General features: G+C 46.4%; 1 protein-coding gene across 1 annotated transcript in view; it reads left to right on the top strand.

Moving 5' to 3' along the window:
* The first annotated feature begins 8,043 nt into the window (after window positions 1-8,043).
* Window positions 8,044-17,560, top strand: part of LOC121279770 (collagen alpha-1(VII) chain-like) — an 82,448-nt gene continuing 72,931 nt past the window's right edge. The window contains exons 1-2 of the mRNA XM_041191108.1: window positions 8,044-8,100; window positions 10,933-11,092. Coding sequence (XP_041047042.1) covers window positions 8,081-8,100; window positions 10,933-11,092 — 180 coding nt within the window. The 5' untranslated portion in view covers window positions 8,044-8,080. The remainder of the gene's footprint in view (window positions 8,101-10,932; window positions 11,093-17,560) is intronic.

The raw sequence follows: 17,560 nt of genomic DNA, 5'->3' as shown, positions 1-17,560 counted from the left end.
AGACGAAAGTCACCGCTCGCCTGCGGCGCTGGACAGGACTGCTCCGAGTGCTATCTTACCGGGGTCGAGTTCTGGTCATAAACCAGCTGATCGCCGCCATGTTGTGGTATCGGCTGGTCACTTTGACCCCTCCCCCGGACTTTGTCACAAGAATCCAGAGATTGTTAGTCGACTTCTTCTGGGACAAAAGATTGCACTGGGTCGCTGCCGAGGTTCTGAGTCTCCCGCTTAGGGAGGGTGGTCAGGCGCTAGTGTGCCTACGCACACAGGTGGCGACTTTCCGCCTTCAGACCCTGCAGCGATACCTCTACGTTGAGCCTCCTCCTAGATGGTGTGCCCTGATGACGTATTTCTTCCGTCAGGTGCACGGCCTGAATTATGACGTGCAGCTCCTGTTTATAGAACAGCTGGGCCTCGGTGGCTCCTTGCAGGCGTTGCCCGTCTTTTACCAGGACCTGATCAAAGTCTGGAAAGTGGTCGCCTCGCGACGCAGCTCTCCCCCGTCAGGAGTAGCGGCTATCGTCAGAGAGCCGCTGCTCAGGAATCCGCCCCTCCGTCCTTTTCAGTGGTTGGCGGAGAGGAGGGCTGTGGCCGCAGGGGTGACCAGGATCGGGGACGTGCTGGGTGGCGGAGGACTGGGCTGGATGCTCCCGCAGGAGTTGGCGCGACGCGCGTCTGTGAGTGTCCAGGTCGCAGCCGATGCCATCCAAGACCTGAGAACGGTCGTGCTCGGACCCGACGTTATTTTGGGTCTTGAGGTGGCCCAGGTGCGCGGTGGTCTTCCGTCTGAGCGTTCCCCTGTTCGGACGGAATTCCACATTGGCCCCAAGCCCCGAACCCTCCCTCGGGTGCTGGTGCCCCGCAATATGAGCCGCCTCGGGGACATGCCCTCTGTGCCTTTTGGCACGGCAAAGAGGGGCTTTTTGTATGGACTGCTGCTGCACACCTTCCATTTTCTCGCCCTTGTCCGTCGACCGGACACGCCCTGGCGTGCCTTGTTGCCGTCCGGCGGCGGAGGCCCTCGATGGGAGGCCCTCTACGGAGGTGTCCTCCCCCTTTCTATCGGGGACCTGGGTTGGAGGGTGTTGCATGCAGCAGTCCCTTATAATAAGAGGATGCATAGGTTCACGGACTCTCAGGACACATGCCCTTTTTGCGGTCTTGTGGAGTCCGTGGACCATGTATACATAGGGTGTTGTAGGCTGCACTCCCTTTTTAGTTATTTGAAAAACCTTTTATTGATGTTTTGTTTGCACTTCAGCCCCACGCTCCTGATCTATGGGCAGCCGGTGCGGAAGGGGGTCGGGAAGGAGGAAGACCTCCTCGTGAACCTGCTCCTGGGCCTGGCCAAGTTGGCCATTAACAGGTCCAGGCAGCGGGCGATCGACGGGGGAGTCCCGCCCGATTGTTTGTCCCTCTTCCGCGGCTACGTTCGCTGCCGGATGTCCCTGGAGAAGGAGCACGCGGTGTCTGCTGGCACTCTCGAGGCCTTCCGTGCTCGGTGGGCACCACGGGGACTGGGGTGTTTTGTTGACCCCTTTAATCACATTTTGATTTAAAGTTTGTAAGTTTCCTTTAAACTTTGTTCTTGGTTTTACAGCTGACCTGAATTAGGGGCTGTGCCTGATTTATCCCAATTTTGTTGATTTGGTTTTCATTTAAAAGATTATCAAGAGTTCAATGCTGAAGGGCCCCCTATTAATCCTGCAGTTTCAAGAGCCCACCTGCCATCTTTAAGAAGATGGTGAGCCCGCCCTCTGACCTTTGATTGGCCAGCGGCGAGCCCGCCCTCTGAACTCTGATTGGCCAGTGCTGAGCCTGCCCTCTGACCTCTGATTGGCCAGCGGCGAGCCCGCCCTCTGACCTCTGACCTCTGATTGGCCAGCGGCAAGCCAGCCCTCTGACCTCTGATTGGCCAGCGGCAAGCCAGCCCTCTGTTCTCTGATTGGCCAGCGGCGAGCCTGCCCTCTGATCTCTGATTGGCCAGCGGCGAGCCTGCCCTCTGACCTCTGATTGGACAGCGGCGAGCCCATCCTCTGACCTCTGATTGGCCAGCTCAGGGTAGCTTTCTGCCGGGTGACTGCTCCCCTTTACAATTCGGGCTTTTGACTTCCATTTGACCCCGACAAGGCACGTTGACGCCCGCGGCAAAATCCTACCCCAGATTTTTAATTCATGGCACTTGGAGGTGGGGAGGAGTTGGGAGGGGGGGGTGGGTATTTGTGTGTCCGGGTGTGGGATGTAGTGTTGTAATCTCTCCCGCTTTCGTGGGAGTCTCCAGGAACAGGTTTGAAACTCCTGGACACGGATTCTAGTGGTCCAGGAGAACTGTGCCACTTAAATTTCCTTCTCCAGCAGCAACCCCTTCCCCACCCCCACCCTATTCCCTAGTCCTGGACATCACCGGTTTCTGTGACAGAAACTTTTGTGGGTTTACAGATTTATATAGAGTGGCTCCCATCCAGCAGCTTGTCTACATTAAAGGCGCTTTACAACTGTATCGTGGTTGCTATTAACTCTTCCACCCTTTCCTAAATTTGAGCTCATCTAAAACTCTGCTCCCCATGTCCTAACGCACCCCAAGTCCGGTTCACCCAACACTGCTGTGCTCATTTTTATAGTTCTCCTTGTTGTTTTGAAATCCTTCCTTCCTTCTCCATGTCCTTGTCCCTCCCTTTGCCTGCCTATAAGTTGACCTTTGAAGCACCCAACAATCGTTCCAAAAACGGGGGCCGACTTATACACCGAGTATAAAATGCGAACCGAAGCTGTGGGCGAGGGTGGTCGCCATTTTGAAATGTCATTGGAAGCATAACACCGGTAATTCATATTAAGTTAATGTGGCATGGTTTATTGGATAAATTAATTGTACAAAGGTGCCTTCAGCCACAGTGAAAGTGTTTTAAAACTGGCAAATTCATTCTCTTGTGTGTCCGATGTAAAAGAGTTAATCAGGTTCAGTCTGAGACACTTTGACTATGTGATCATAGTAAGGATCGGACTCTGGATTGGATGTGGTGCCTTCGCTTTCAGAATCATCCCTCCACAAAATATCATCTTCCTCTCCGCCCATTGATTTAGATATTCCACATTTTTAAACGATCTGATGAGAGTTCATGCAGTAATAAAATCCTAATGTTTAATGACGAAACTACACAAAGCCTCAAGTGAGGCAGCATGCACATTTCCGCTCTTTGTGAAGGGTTTTGCTCTGTTGAAAGCAGACGGAACCTACATCACAGGGGCTGCAGCGATTCAAGAAGGCGGCTCACCACCACCTTCTCAAGGGACATTAGGGACAGTCAACAAATGCTGGCCCAGCCAGCGAAGCCCACATCCCATGAATGAATTTAAAAAACCTGTTCCATTTGGTGCGAAAATGATCATTGAATGGCTTGTTGAGGTACACATCCAAAGTTTGAACTATGGACATTAGAGCCGCTGGTATAACTGCAATTTGGGTGTTATTGCTTCGCAGATGCCTCTTGATCTCATCAGTGATATGGGATCTGAACATGTCCTACACTAATAAGTGGCCTTGTGTAGGCCACTGGGATGCCTTTTCGACCTGCTGTCAATCCACAACTTCACTCCATCCCCATCCATCCGACCGGTGTCATGGACACATGCACAAAAACTCCTGCCGGGAACCATAGTTTTATGTTTGAAAGTTACCGTTGGCTTTAATTTCATGCAGTCGGCCATGCGGCTGGTACCACTGCGAATCTTGTCCTCTCGTGTCTTGTGGGTTTTCACTAGAACTGTTTTCAGACCTTGCCCACTCCACAGTTTGGTTGCTGGGCACATGGAAATTCATGGGCGTTACATCCATGTTGCCAATGTGACTTAATGGGTATTTGTGTTTTTTGCCGCTGTCTCATGATGAATCATGGGAAGCTGGGAATTTTGGTGTTGGGGTCTTTCAATAGACTCTGAACGACCTTGGTCATCTGCTGCAACACTGGACATTTTTGTTCCCTAAAGTGTCTACACCACTGGCTGTTGGTTTGAAATCTTTGCTGGACTCAGGGTTTGATCTGACCCACTGAAGTGCGTATATGCACCTTGCATTCCTGGTGACAATGAAAGAATTCCGACTATTTCCGATACATGCTTCTCAGGCCAGTGAATTGTCCCTGTCCTCGTGGTGCATTTAGTCTTGAGCATCTTCTTCAGGACAGATTCCTCCTTCTTCCATCCTCACGCCAGTTTTTCACCAGCACTGAATTCCCTCGCACAGCTGTTAGACCAGCCAGCAAACTTTACGGCTTTCAACTTGAAACCAGCTTCATTAGTTTTGTTGGAAGAGCCATTTCCTTTTGTCATTCACCAGGAGGGATCTGCACTGTGTGGATATGTCAAAAACCCCTGTACATCTTCATGACACAGCCCATATCACCTGCTCAATCCCTCGCACCCAGTTATAAGGTACCGGTAAGTAAAACATGCGTTTGGGGGTGAGAAATGGAGGCTGACCATGGTTGGGAATACAGCATGTCGTGGCTGAAAAGATGGGAGAGTCAACTTAGATGGCACGTCTATGCAAAAACACCATTTTTGGGGCTGGGAAATGGGATCGCCACATACACTAGGTCAACTCATACGCTGCAACCTATAGCACATATAGGGGAGAATTTTCTCCCCATTGGGCGGGCCGGTCAGGAGCGGTCGTGGAGCCGATCGCTGCCCACAATCGGCTGCGTGCCGCCATTTTTAGGTGGGTGGACCGGTAGCGCTCAAGCTACCTGTGCGAGCGGGGAGAGGAGGGAGAGTTGGGGCCTGCACTGTTCTGCGCTTGCATGCTAAAGAGCGCAGAAGCCTCCCTGAGGTAGCACCAGGCCTCAGGGAGAATCAGTGCAGTTGTAAAGTTGTTAAAAAAAAAAGTAAAATCATTCAGACATGTCCCTGCTCACGTGACAGTGTCACATGAGCAGGGACACGTTTATGAATTGTGATAAAAATGTTTATTTCGTTGATGAGCCCTTCACGAAACCTCATCCCGCCCGTGGGTGAGGTTTCGTGAAAAATGCAAAGGCCGCCTGAGCTCTTTGCCTGCCCCACCTACCTGAAGGTTGGATGAGCAGCTTTCTCAATTGGTTTCATTGTTTTATTAATGACCTAAGTTGGCCTTTGACAGTTCGGCAGCCGCGCAGCCGACTCTGGTGCTTGCCGGCCAAACGGAAGATCAGAATGATGCACGGTGACATCGGGATGCACGCCCGACATCAGCGCGCGCCATTTTACCTGTCGGCATGTGGGGGCGGGACCCGCACACTGAACAGAAGATTCTGCCTGGATTCTCTGTGAGACCTTCAACCCTCTGAGATACCTGCACTCTCTAACTCTGCTCTCTTAAGCTAATTCAGTTTTAATGGTTTCACCATTGGTGGCCATGATATAAGCCCGGGCCCTAAGCTCTGGAATTCTCCACTCCACCACTCCACCTCTCTACCCCTCTCCTCTCCTTTAATCTATCTCTTGGACAAGGCTTTTAATCATCGCTCCTAAACTCTCCTTTTGTGGCTCGGTGTCAAACTTTCTTTGATATTGCTCTTCTGTGAAGTGCCTTGGGACAGTTTGCTACATTACAGGCGCTATATAAAGTTAAGTTATTGTTTATAGTGCAGCAGGAGCCTGATTCATCTTTCACCCGCTGACCACAGGCCCACTCTTCAAGCAGGGTTTTAATCTGTTCTTGGGGTATGACCATCGTTGGCACGGCCAGGGTTTAATGCCCATCTTTAATTGCCGTTGAGAAGATGGTGGTTGCTGACTAGTAACTAGCAGCAGCAATCCTGGATGGTTTTCACTTCCTCACTGAATGGCAATGAAGCTAAATGACTGAAGATTTAACCTGAGATATTTCCTCCTCAGACTGGCCCATCTAGTTGCTGGATAAACTTGTCTGAACATTCCCATAAGTGGTGTGGTTTTTTTCCCATCTTGGTCTAATGCCCATCATGTAGGTGGTTCAGCGTTAGAGGATTTACAGAATGCTGTGGATGGAGGGGTTGAACAAAAACAGGCAGAACATCATTTTCCACCCACTGCATGACACATGAGATCATAAGAAACAGGAGCAGGAGTAGGTGATTTGGCCCCTCGAGTCTTCCCCGCCATACAATAAGATCAGATCTTGGCCTCAACTTTACTTTCCTCTCTGTCCCCCATAAACCTTTACTTCCCTATAGTTAAAAATAGATCTAACTCAGCCTTGAATATATTTGGTGCCTCCACCTGCCCCCTCTGGATTGAGAAGCCCAAAGATTCACGACCACCTGAAAGAAGAAATACCTCCTCAACTCCATCATAAATGGGAGACTGTTTACATTTAAGCTGTTCCCCCTAGTTCTAGATTCCCCCGTGAGGGGAAATATCCTCTCAGCATCTACCCTGTCAAACCTCCTTAGAATCCAATAAGAACATCTCTCATTCTTTGAAACTCCAATGAGGTATAGGCCCAACCTGCTCAACCTTTCTATGGAAAACAACCCCTGACGCACTTGCTATCGAATTGAAGTCAGTGAACCTGAATATCAGGGTGGGGGAGTGGGTATTAGGCCACAGATGCGATATCATTCCCACATGTCCAACCAGCTTCTTCAACTTCTGAAAAACAGATGATAAACCCAAAGATCCTTCACGAGCTGGGCTCAACTTCAAAATCTAACAAAATCTTACATGGATTTAGCCCATTTTCAAAAAGGCAATCTCCTGTTTCTGCACTGTTGACTAATCTAGTTTAATAGCACCCATTGTCAGCCATTCCTGGAGAAGACTTGGTACAGTTGTAGCATTGGAGGAGAGATGTGCCAGTGCCCAGTTTCGGCTCTATACAGAGTAACATGTGTCTCCTTCCTGTTTCAGTGATTTGCAAAAATGTCTTTGCTGCTGATATTGTCTACCTCGTGGATGGCTCCTCAAGTATCGGGAGAGTCAACTTTGAAGAAGTCAAAGACTTTATTGATGCAACAATTCATCCGTTTGTAAATGTTATTAGCCAAAGTGCAGTCAGAGTTGGCCTGGTGCAATATAGTGATGACCCAAGGTAAGCCACTGTTCACTTATTATTACTTTTTTAAAAAAAATGGTGGTTTTTGAATGTCAGTGTACAACAGTAAACTCACGGTCCAGTAGGGAAGCAAGCTCAAAGCAAACATGGGTTGGAGAATGGGTGCCATAATGGTGTAGCAGTAACTATGAGCCTTGGAGCATGGACGCCTTATATGACCTCCGTACATAACAAAATGCTTTACAGCCAATTATATGCTTTTGAAGTGCAGTCACATTTGTAACGTAGGGAAATGTGGAGGCCAAGTTGTGCACAGCTAGATCCCAAAAACAGCAGTGTGATTATAAAGAAAAAGGAGGACTTGCAATTAAAAAGCATGTTGCACATACAGCCAATGAAGTACTTTGGAAGTGCGGTCACTATTGTAATGTGGAAACATTATGACCAGGGAATCTGTTTTCGTGATGTGAGCACCCAGTCACCCATCTGAGCGGTAGTTTTAATCGAGTCCCATTATATTGCTACTTCTAATCCTCTGCTGAATCCCCAGATAACCAGATTGTCAATCCTATCCTGAAACTGCACTCATTGTTTCTTGAAAGAAGCTTTTTTAAGATTTATTTTGCTTCTTGTCTTGTCGTTAGGACATTCTAAAGTAATTCACTGCACTTAGCAGTGTAACTCTCCACTTGCCTGGATGAGTGCAGCTCCAACAACGCTCAAGACGCTCGACACCAACCATGACAAAGCAACGCACTTGATCAGTGCCCCATCCACCTCCTTAAGCATTCGTTCCCTCCACCACCGACGTACAGTGACAGCAACTCGCCAAGGCTCCTTCAACAGCACATTCCAAACCTGTGACTGTTACCACCTAGAAGGACAAGAGCAGCTGGTACACAGGAACACCATCATCTGCAAGGTCCCTTCCAAGCCAGACCACCATCCTGACTTGGAACTATATCGCTGTTCCTTCACTGTCACTGGGTCAAAACTCCCTTCCTGACAGCACTGTGGGTGTAGCTCCATCGGAAGGACTTTGGCGAGTTGCTGTGGGGCTTCTTGTAGATGTTACACACTGTGACTCGGTGCGATGCAAGTCATTTCCTTTCAGTAGTCTGCTTATTGGCCTCCCTGAAACAAATGAAACATGCTTTAATAATTACAAGATATTACAGATGTTTTTGCAATCTGGACACTTGCAAATTTCTCAACCACTTCCCATCCATCTGGTCATGGTCTAGTCAAAGATACTTTAATGATCTTTACATCTGCCCTGACTTTCCTCATACTTTCACTGTCATTTTTGTAGTTCGATTTAAAGTGTGTTTAATCCAGAAAGTGTGTCAGTTTAACTAAATGATCGAATTAATGGCTGTACCGGCCTGACTGAGATCTGGAAAGTCTTATTTAAAAAACAAAGACGGAATGGGTTATACAGAACTCCTGGGCTTTGGGGAACATTTCCGACAGTAAATGGCAATGAAGGATTTCATAAGGAGATAAGAGTGAGAAGCTGGGGTCGATCTTACAGCCCCTTGCGCCTGCTCCATCATTCAATACGATCAAGACTGATCCTATACCTCAACTTCACTTTTCCACTTCATCCCCATATCTCTTAGCTCCCTACAAGTCCAAAAATCTAATGAATCTTGACTATGCTCAAACTTGCCAACTTGCGGCTTCACGCCCATTTGCAAAGGGGTGGCATTGTGCTTGCACTGGTGTCAATCTTTTTGTCAGTCAGTGGAAGTGAAATATCGGCTTCCTTTTCTATAGCACCGTTCACAACCGCAGGATGTCCCAAAGCGCTCCGCGGCCAGCGAAGTACTTTTGAAGTGTAGTCACTGTTGTAATGTAGGAGACACGGAAGCCAATGTGCGCAGAGCAAGATCCCACAAACAGCACTGTGATAATGGCCGGGTAATCTGTTTGTATAGTGATGTTGGTTGAGAGATCAGTGTTGAGCAGGACAGTGGGGAGAACTTCCCTGCCCTCCTTTGAAATAGGGGCCTTGGGATTTTTTTATGCCCAGTGAGAGGGTAAACTTTTATGCCTTGAGAAAATCTTGTTTTGAGAAAACAGGAATTGAGTCTAGTAACTGGCTTGATAAATGTGCGGACATGTCTGCATTCTAATGTAAGTTCATGATGTGCTCCTGGAGTTCTGAGATCTGTGTACACCAGCAGGACATGCATCAGATGTAAACTGTCCTCTGTGCATTTTTCCCAAAAGACTTGATTCAGGATTGCCTGTATATAATTGTGTTATTGTAATTTTTGATTAAGAAAATGAGATCTTCAGTACAGTAGTTAAACATTTGACAGTCCATTGAATGACCTCAAAGGTTGGCTGATACCTGTTATTAAACATAGGAGCGTAGGAATTAGGAGCAGGAGGAGGCCATTTGGCCCCTCGAACCTGCTCCACAATTCTATTAGATCATGGCTGATCTTTGACTTCAACGCCACTTCCCCGCATTACCCCCATGCCCCTTGATATCTTTACTACCTAGAAATCTATCGATGTCTGTCTTGAACATACTCAATGACTGAGCCTCCACAGCCCACTAGAGCAGAGCATTCCAAAGATTCATCACCCTTTGAGTGAAGAAATTCCTCCTCATCTCAGTCCTAACCTACCTCTTATTCTGAGACTGTGTCCCCTGGTTCTAGACCTACCCTGCACCACCCCCAGCAAGGGGAAACATCCTCTCTGCATCTTCCTGTCAAACCTTAATTTTGTGTGTTTCAGTGAGATCACTTCTCATTCTTCTAAACTCTGGAGAATATAGGCCCAGTCTCCTTAATCTCTCCTCATTGGACAATCCTGCCATCCCAGGAATCAGCCTGGTATATTGAGATTATATATTGAAATGCCTTTAAGATGCTCCTTAAAAGCTGCCTCTTTGATCAAACTTTTGGTCACCTGTCTGAATATCTCCTTTGTGGCTTGGTGTCAGGTTCTATCTGATAATGTTTCTATGAAGCGCCTTGGAACATTCTACGACATTAGAGGCGCTATATAGAACCAAGTTGTTGTTGAACGTGCCACCTGTGTTGCAATAGGGGAGCCGCCGGAATGAAGGAGGTATGTATAGAGTGGTGGAGGCAAGTTCAGTTGAAGCATTCAGAGGGGAATTAGACTGTTACCTGTGCAGGGTTACGGGGAGGAGGTGGTGGAATGCCACTCGGTGAGTTGCTCACTTGGAGAGCAGACGCGATGGGCCAAATGGCCTCCCCCTGCGCTGTAACAATTCTGTGATTGTGAGGTTCTTGTGTCAGGATAAACTTTATTGGCTTAGAAGCATGGAAATATAGAAAATAGGAGAAGGTGTAGGTCATTCAGGCCTTTGAGCCTGCTCTGCCATTCAATATGATCATGGCTGATCCTCTATCTCAATGACACTGGTCACTTCCAATACCCCTTTGATGCCATTAGAGTCCTATAAATCTAGCTATTTACTTCTTAAATATATTCAGTGACTTGGCCTCCACAGTCCTCTGTGGTAGATAATTCCACAGGATCGCCACCCTCTGAGTAAAGAAGTTTCTCCTCACCTCAGCCCTAAATGGTCTACCCTGTAACCTGAGACTGTGACCCCTTGTTCTAGACCGCCCCCCCCCCCCCCAGCCAGAGGAAACATCAGCCCCCCATCCAGTCTGCCCAGCCCTGTCAGAATTTTATACGTTTCAATGAGATCCCCTCTCATCCTTCCAAACTCCAATGAATACCGGCCTAGTCAACCCAACTTCTCCTCATACGACAATCCTGTCATCCCAGGAATCAACTTGGTTACTTCAGGTGACATTAGTGGTGCACCGAGGTCAGTTTTGCCTGTTGTTGCTCTTCATAAACATCATAAACCTCTTCTTGGTTTAGCCCTGGAATTATTCATGTCGTTTTTGTCTTTCAAAAAGGGTTGAGTTTTCTTTTGAAGACCACGGCAACGGATCCCAAGTAATAGCTGCCATCCGCAATTTGCGTTACAAGGGTGGGAACACGAGAACAGGAGCAGGATTGAAATACGTAGCGGACAACTTCTTTGGATCAGTCAAGCTGAGGCGTAGTGTGCCCAAGGTGGGAGAACATTTATCATTCTGTATGTGTGTCTCTGTAAATATTTCACGGGCAGAACTTTGCACTTGTTGGGCAAGCTCGGCGGGTGCAGTTGGGAAGCCGACCGTCACCCGCGATTGGGGCCGGACCGCGATTTCACACTGGTGGGCCAATTAAGGCCCGCCCAGCAGGAAACGTGAGTGGCAGCGCTCAGCGCTATCTGTGCGGGTGTGGGGAGGGGTGGGAGGAGGGTGAGCGGGTTGAGTGGGGGAACTTTGCGCATTCGCACAGAGCTGCCTCAGGGAGATGAAGAGTTTTAAAAATTAGAAGTAAGGATTTTAAAAAATGTAATAAAACATGATTCACATCCGTCTTCGCCCAAGAGAATGAGGATGAAGGTATCGAACTCAGGGAGAGAGACTGCGAGGTTCTTGAGCAAATTGATATAGGGAGTGACAAGGTATTGGAGGTGTTGGCAGGCTTAAAAATGGACAAATCTCTAGGTCCAGATGATTTGTGTCCCAAACTGCTGAGGGAGGCAAGGGAGGAGATCACAGGGGCTCTGACCCAAATTTTTAATTCCTCTCTGGCCACAGGGGAGGTCCCAGAGGACCAGAGAACAACTAATGTGGTTCTGCTATTTAAGAAGGGTTGTAGAGATAAGCCAAGGAACTACCAGGCCAATGAGTCTCACGTCAGTGTTAGAGAAACTATTGGAGAAAATTCTGAAGGAGAGAATCTATCTCCACTTGGAGAGGCAAGGTTTGATCAGGGATAGTCAGCATGGCTTTGTCAGAGGGAGGTCATGCCTAACAAATTTGATTGAATTGTTTGAGGAGGTGACCAGGTGTGTAGATGAGGGTAGTGTGGTTGATGTAGTTTATATGGATTTCAGCAAAGCCTTTGACAAGGCCCCACATGGGGGACTTATAAAGAAGGCAAATGCACATGGGATACAGGGTAATTTGATAAGGTGGATTCAAAATTGGCTTAGTTGTAGGAGACAGAGGGTGATGGCAGAAGGATGCTTTAGTGACTGGAAGCCAGTGTCCAGTGGCGTACCACAGGGATCTGTGCTGGGTCCCCTATTATTTGTCATTTATATAAATGACATATGTGGAGGGTAGGATTAGTAAGTTTGCGGATGACACAAAGGTTGGCCAGGTGGTTAACAGTGAGGCTGAGTGTCTTGGGCTACAGGAAGATATAGACGCGATGGTCAAATGGGCAGATAAGTGGCAGATGGAATTTAGCCCTGAAAAGTGTGAGGTGATACACTTTGGAAGGAGTAATTTGACAAGGAAGTATTCAATGAATGGCATGACACTAGGAAGTTCTGAGGAACAAAGGGACCTTGGCGTGTGTGTCCATAGATCTCTGAAGTTGGAGGGGCATGTTAGTGGGGTGGTGAAAAAGGCATATGGGACACTTGCCTTTATCAATCGAAGCATAGATTACAACAGTAGAGAGGTCATGTTGGAGTTGTATAGAACCTTGATGAGGCCACAGCTGGAGTACTGTGTGCAGTTCTGGTCGCCACATTATAGGAAGGATGTGATTACACTGGAGGGGGTGCAGAGGAGATTCACCAGGATGTTGCTTGGGATGAAACATTTAAGTTATGAAGAGAGGTTGGATAGACTTGGGTTGTTTTTGTTGAAGCAGAGAAGGCTGAGGGGTGACCTGATCGAGGTGTACAAGATTATGAGGGGCATGGACAGGGTGGATAGGGAGCAGCCTGTGGATGAGGTTTCCAAAAAAATGCAAAGGCCGCTTGGCCTTTTGCCTGCCCCGCCCACCATAAGGTTGTACGGGGCAGGGAAAAGTTCAAGTTAATTCACACTTTATTGGCTTTAATAGGCCTTCTAATTGTCGGCAGGCACGCTGCTAATTCCGGTGTGCGCCTGCTGACCGAACTATCGGGCGACTGCACATTGACGTCGGGACACTCGCCCGATGTCATCGCGCATCATTTCACGCTCGAGCGGGTCAGGTGCGTGCCCGCCTGCTGCGGTGAAAATTCTGCCACAAGTAGGTTTTAATCAGCTATTATCTCATTGTAGGACCGGTATTGGAGCCATAAAAAAAGGTTAAGTGAAATTCCTTGGGAACAATAGCTGGAGTAAGAGGTTATAATTAGGAGGAAATGCTTGAAGAGTTGGGATTTTTACTCTGGACAGAGGATGAAGGCTAAGTTCAGGCGAAATTCTTGCAATTATGAAAGGTTTCACGCAAATCAGCTGCCGCTGATAGTCACCTGCACAGACACGATGGGCCAAATGGCCTCCTTCTAAATCATTCTGCAATTCTGCGGTTGACAAATTGGAAGCAGGTGGCATAGACTCAAGATTATCCCCAGAAAATCAAAGGGGAAACTAGAAGGTTTTGTTTTTCGCCCACACACACACAATCATTAGGACATGGATTGCTTTATCACATTAACTACTGAGGCAAGAGTGCAGTGTCATTTTAAAGGTGATTGGGTAATTATCTGAGAAGAAGAATATAAAAGAATGCAGAAAAGGATGGGAAAATAGAATTAGAGTAAATACCCCCGGTTATGGAGCCTACACACACTCAATGGGCTGAATATATTGTAATTTCTAGGCTTCCATCCAATGAAAGGATGACAGGGTTAAAGAATAGGGATGACACTAAGCATTTTACACACAGATGTGAGATTCGTTGGACAACAAAGGGATTCCCGGCACTTCCCTCCTTCGGTTAGAATTTTACGCTGTCCTGCCGGCAGGTTTCTAAATAGGGGGTGGGGCCCTAAAATTCTTTGTTTGAGCAGAAAAGATGGTTGATGAACAATAGCAGACATTTAAGAAAGTAGTTCATGACTCTTAACAAAGATATATCCCAGTGAGGAAGAAGGATCCAAGGAAGGGGATAAACCAATCGTGGTTAACCAAGGAAGTTAAGGACAGTATCAAATTGAAAGAAAAACATACAATGTGGCAAAGATTAGTGGTAAGCCAGAGGATTGGGAAAGTTTTAAAGACCAACAAAAGATGACCAAAAAAAAAAAAGAGGGAGAAAATGAACTTTGAGAGTTAACTAGCAAGTAATATAAAAATGGACAGTAAGAGCTTCTTTAAATATATAAAAAGGAAGAGAGAGGCCAAAGTGAATGTAGGCCCCTTAGAGAATGAAGCTGGGGAAATAATAATGGGGAACCAGGAAATGATAGAGGAGTTGAATAAATACTTTGATTCAGTCTTCATGGTAGAAGATACTAATAGCATTCCAAAAATACTAAATAATCAAAGGGCAAAAGGAGGGTAGGAAATAAATACAATAGTTATCATTTGATAAAAAGTACTAGGGAAACTAATGGGGCTAAAGGCTGTTAAGTCACCTGGACCTGATGGGTTGCATCTTATGGTATTAAAGGAAGTAGCTACAGAGATAGTGGATGCACTGATAGTAATCTTCCAAGATTCCCTAGATTCTGGAAAAGTCCCAGAGGACTGGAGAACGGCCAACGTAACACTCTTATTCAAAAAGGGAGGAAGACAAAAAGCAGGCAACTATAGACCAGTTAGCTTAACATCTGTCATTGGGAAAATGTTAGAGTCTATTATAAAGGATGTAATAGCAGAGCATTTAGAAATAATCTAAACAAGCAGAGTCAGCATGGCTTCATGAAGGGGAAATCATGCCCAACAAATTTATTAGAATTCTTTGAGGAGGTGACAAGCAGGATATGTAAAGGGGAACCAGTAGATGTAATATATTTGGATTTCCAAAAGGTGCTTACTAAGGTACCACAAAGGCTACTTAATAAGATAAGAACCCATGGTGTTGGGGGTAGTATATTAGCATGGATAGAGGATTGGCTAACCAATATAAGACAGAGAGTTGGGATAAGGGGGGCATTTTCGGGATGGCGACCTGTAACTAGTGGAATGCAACAGGGGCCTCAATTATTTACAATATATATTAATCTCTTAGATGAGGGAAGTGAATGAACTTAGCCTTCATGACAAAAATAGGTGGGAAGGCAAGTGGTGAGGATGACACAAAGAGTCTAGAGGGATATGGACAGGTTAAGTGAGTGGGCAAAAACTTGGCAGATGGAATATAATGTGGGAAAATGTGAGGTTATGCACTTTGACAGGAAGAATAGAGGAGCTGAATGTTACTTAAATAGGGAAAGACTGCAGAAAGCTGCAGCACAGAGGGATTTGGGAGTCCTTGTGCATGAATCCCAGAAAGCTAACATACAAGTTCAACAGGTAATAGGGTAGACAAATGGAATGTTGGCCTTTATTTCAATGGGAATGGAGTATAAAAATAGAAATGTTTTACTAAAACTAGACAAGGCACTAGTTAGACCACATCTAGAATACTGTGAACAATTTTGGTTTCCTTATCTAAGGAAAGATATTCTGGCATTGGAGGCAGTGTAGAGAAGGTTCACTAGGTTGATCCTGAGTATGGAGGCATTTTTTTATGGGGAGATGTTGAGGAGGTTGGGCCTGTACTCAATGGAGTTTAGAAGAATGAGAGGCGACCTTATTGAAACATATAAGATTCTTAGGGGGCTTGACAGGGTAGATGCTGAGAGGTTGTTTCCCCTTGTGGGAGAGTTTAGGACCAGAGGGCAGGATCTCAGAATAAGGGGGCACCCATTTAAAACAGAGGTGAGAAGGAATTTCTTCTCTCAGAGGGTAGTGAATCTGTGGAATTCTTTACCACAGAGGGCTGTAGAGGCTGGGTCGTTAATTATATTCAAGGCTGTGATAGACAGATTTTTAATCAGTAAGGGAATTGAGGGTTATGGGGAGAAAGCAGGAAAATGAAGTTGAGAATTATCAGATCAGCCATGATCTCATTGAATAGCAGAGCAGACTCGATGGGCCGAATGACCTATTTCTGCTCCTATGTCTTGTGGTCTTATGGCCTAATCCCTTTATCAAGAGAGTGATGAGCATATGGAAATTGCAACCACAGAGAGTGGTTGAAGCAAACAGTATAGGTGAATGTAAGAAGAAATGCATGATGGAGAAAGGAATAGAAGGATTGCTAATAGGGTTACATGAAGAGGTGTGGGAGAAGGATCATGTGGAGAGACCAGCTGGGCTGAATATGCCTATTCCTTAGAATTACATAGGATTTAGTGCACAGAAATAGTCAGGCTTTTCGGCTATAAACTCCGTGTAGTGTTGAGAAAATAAAGAATTGAGGTGGGTGAGGGACATGCCATATTGGAACACACCTGGAGTTCTGTGTGCAGTATTGGTCTCCTTATTTACGGAAGGATGTAAATGCATTAGAAGTGGTTCAGAGAAAGTTTACTGGACTAATACCTGGGATGGGTGGGTTGTCTTATGAGGAAAGGTTGGACAGACTGGGCTTGTATCTGCTGGAGTTTAGAAAAGTAAGAGGTGACTTTTAAAAAATGTATTCACTGGATGTGGGCATCACTACCAACCAATCAGCACTCTCTTCACAAACAGTATAAATTGTTGTTTTCCCCCCTATATTGGTATTCCTGCGAGTGTCCTGATGAGTGCAAGACGAAAAGTTTAGCCATGTCTCTTTTTTCAGCAGTAACCAAGTTCTGTACCACCAAACGACTATTTGTAAAATGTAGTAGTCAGTACACAAAATACTCAAAAAGATAAGTGGAATGTTAACCTGTATAACTAGAGGGAAGCACGCAATGGGGAGGAAGTTTTGCTACATTTACACAAAAGCCTGGTTGGGCCACATCTGGAGTACTGTGGTTCTGGGCACGGCACCTTAGGAAGGGTGTATTGGCCTTGGAAGGAGTGCAGCACAGGTTCACTAGAATGTTACGAGGCATCCAGCAGTTAAATTATTAGGAGAGAACACATACCCTAAGGCTTTTTCCCCTGGGATATATATGATTAAGGGCTGATTTGATTGAGGTTTTTGAGATTCTGCTAAGGAATTGACAGAGTAGATAGAGTTTCCGCTGGGGTGGGAGCCTAGGATAAGGGGGCATAACCTTAAAATCAGAGCCAGGGAGTCAGGAGAGAAATTGGGAAACATTTCTTCATGCACAGGGTGGTACAGGTGTGGAACTCTCTTCCTCTGAAATCAGTAGATGGTAGCTCAGGTAATCCTTTTAAACCTAGATCGATAGATATTTGCTAGCCAAAGGTTAAAGGGATTAGAGTCAAACTGGGTGACTGGAGCTCAGCCATGATCTCATTAAATAGGAACGAAAGGCTGACTCCTGTCCCTGTAATAGACATGCATGACCCTCCTTGTCCAGTTTGCTGCGCTTAGGAGATTTTTTACACTCAGATACAATAAGAAGAAAATTGGTCCCATTGCGCACTTCCCCAGTCAGAAAACATACCAGTTGTACTGCAACCCTCATTAGTGTTGGTCCCCAGCAGACAAGGCAAACATCGCAGTTGCGTTTGTTGGATGGTTCTGGCCTCAGGTGTACGTGCTTTCCCTCCTGTGTGTTATATTTGCCCAGGTGACAGGTTGCTATTTGGATGT

This window comes from Carcharodon carcharias, chromosome 7 (assembly GCF_017639515.1).
Source record: "Carcharodon carcharias isolate sCarCar2 chromosome 7, sCarCar2.pri, whole genome shotgun sequence".
Lineage (NCBI taxonomy): Eukaryota > Metazoa > Chordata > Chondrichthyes > Lamniformes > Lamnidae > Carcharodon > Carcharodon carcharias.
The sequence above is the reverse complement of the archived record's forward strand: the minus strand, read 5'-3'. Positions and strand labels throughout refer to the sequence as shown.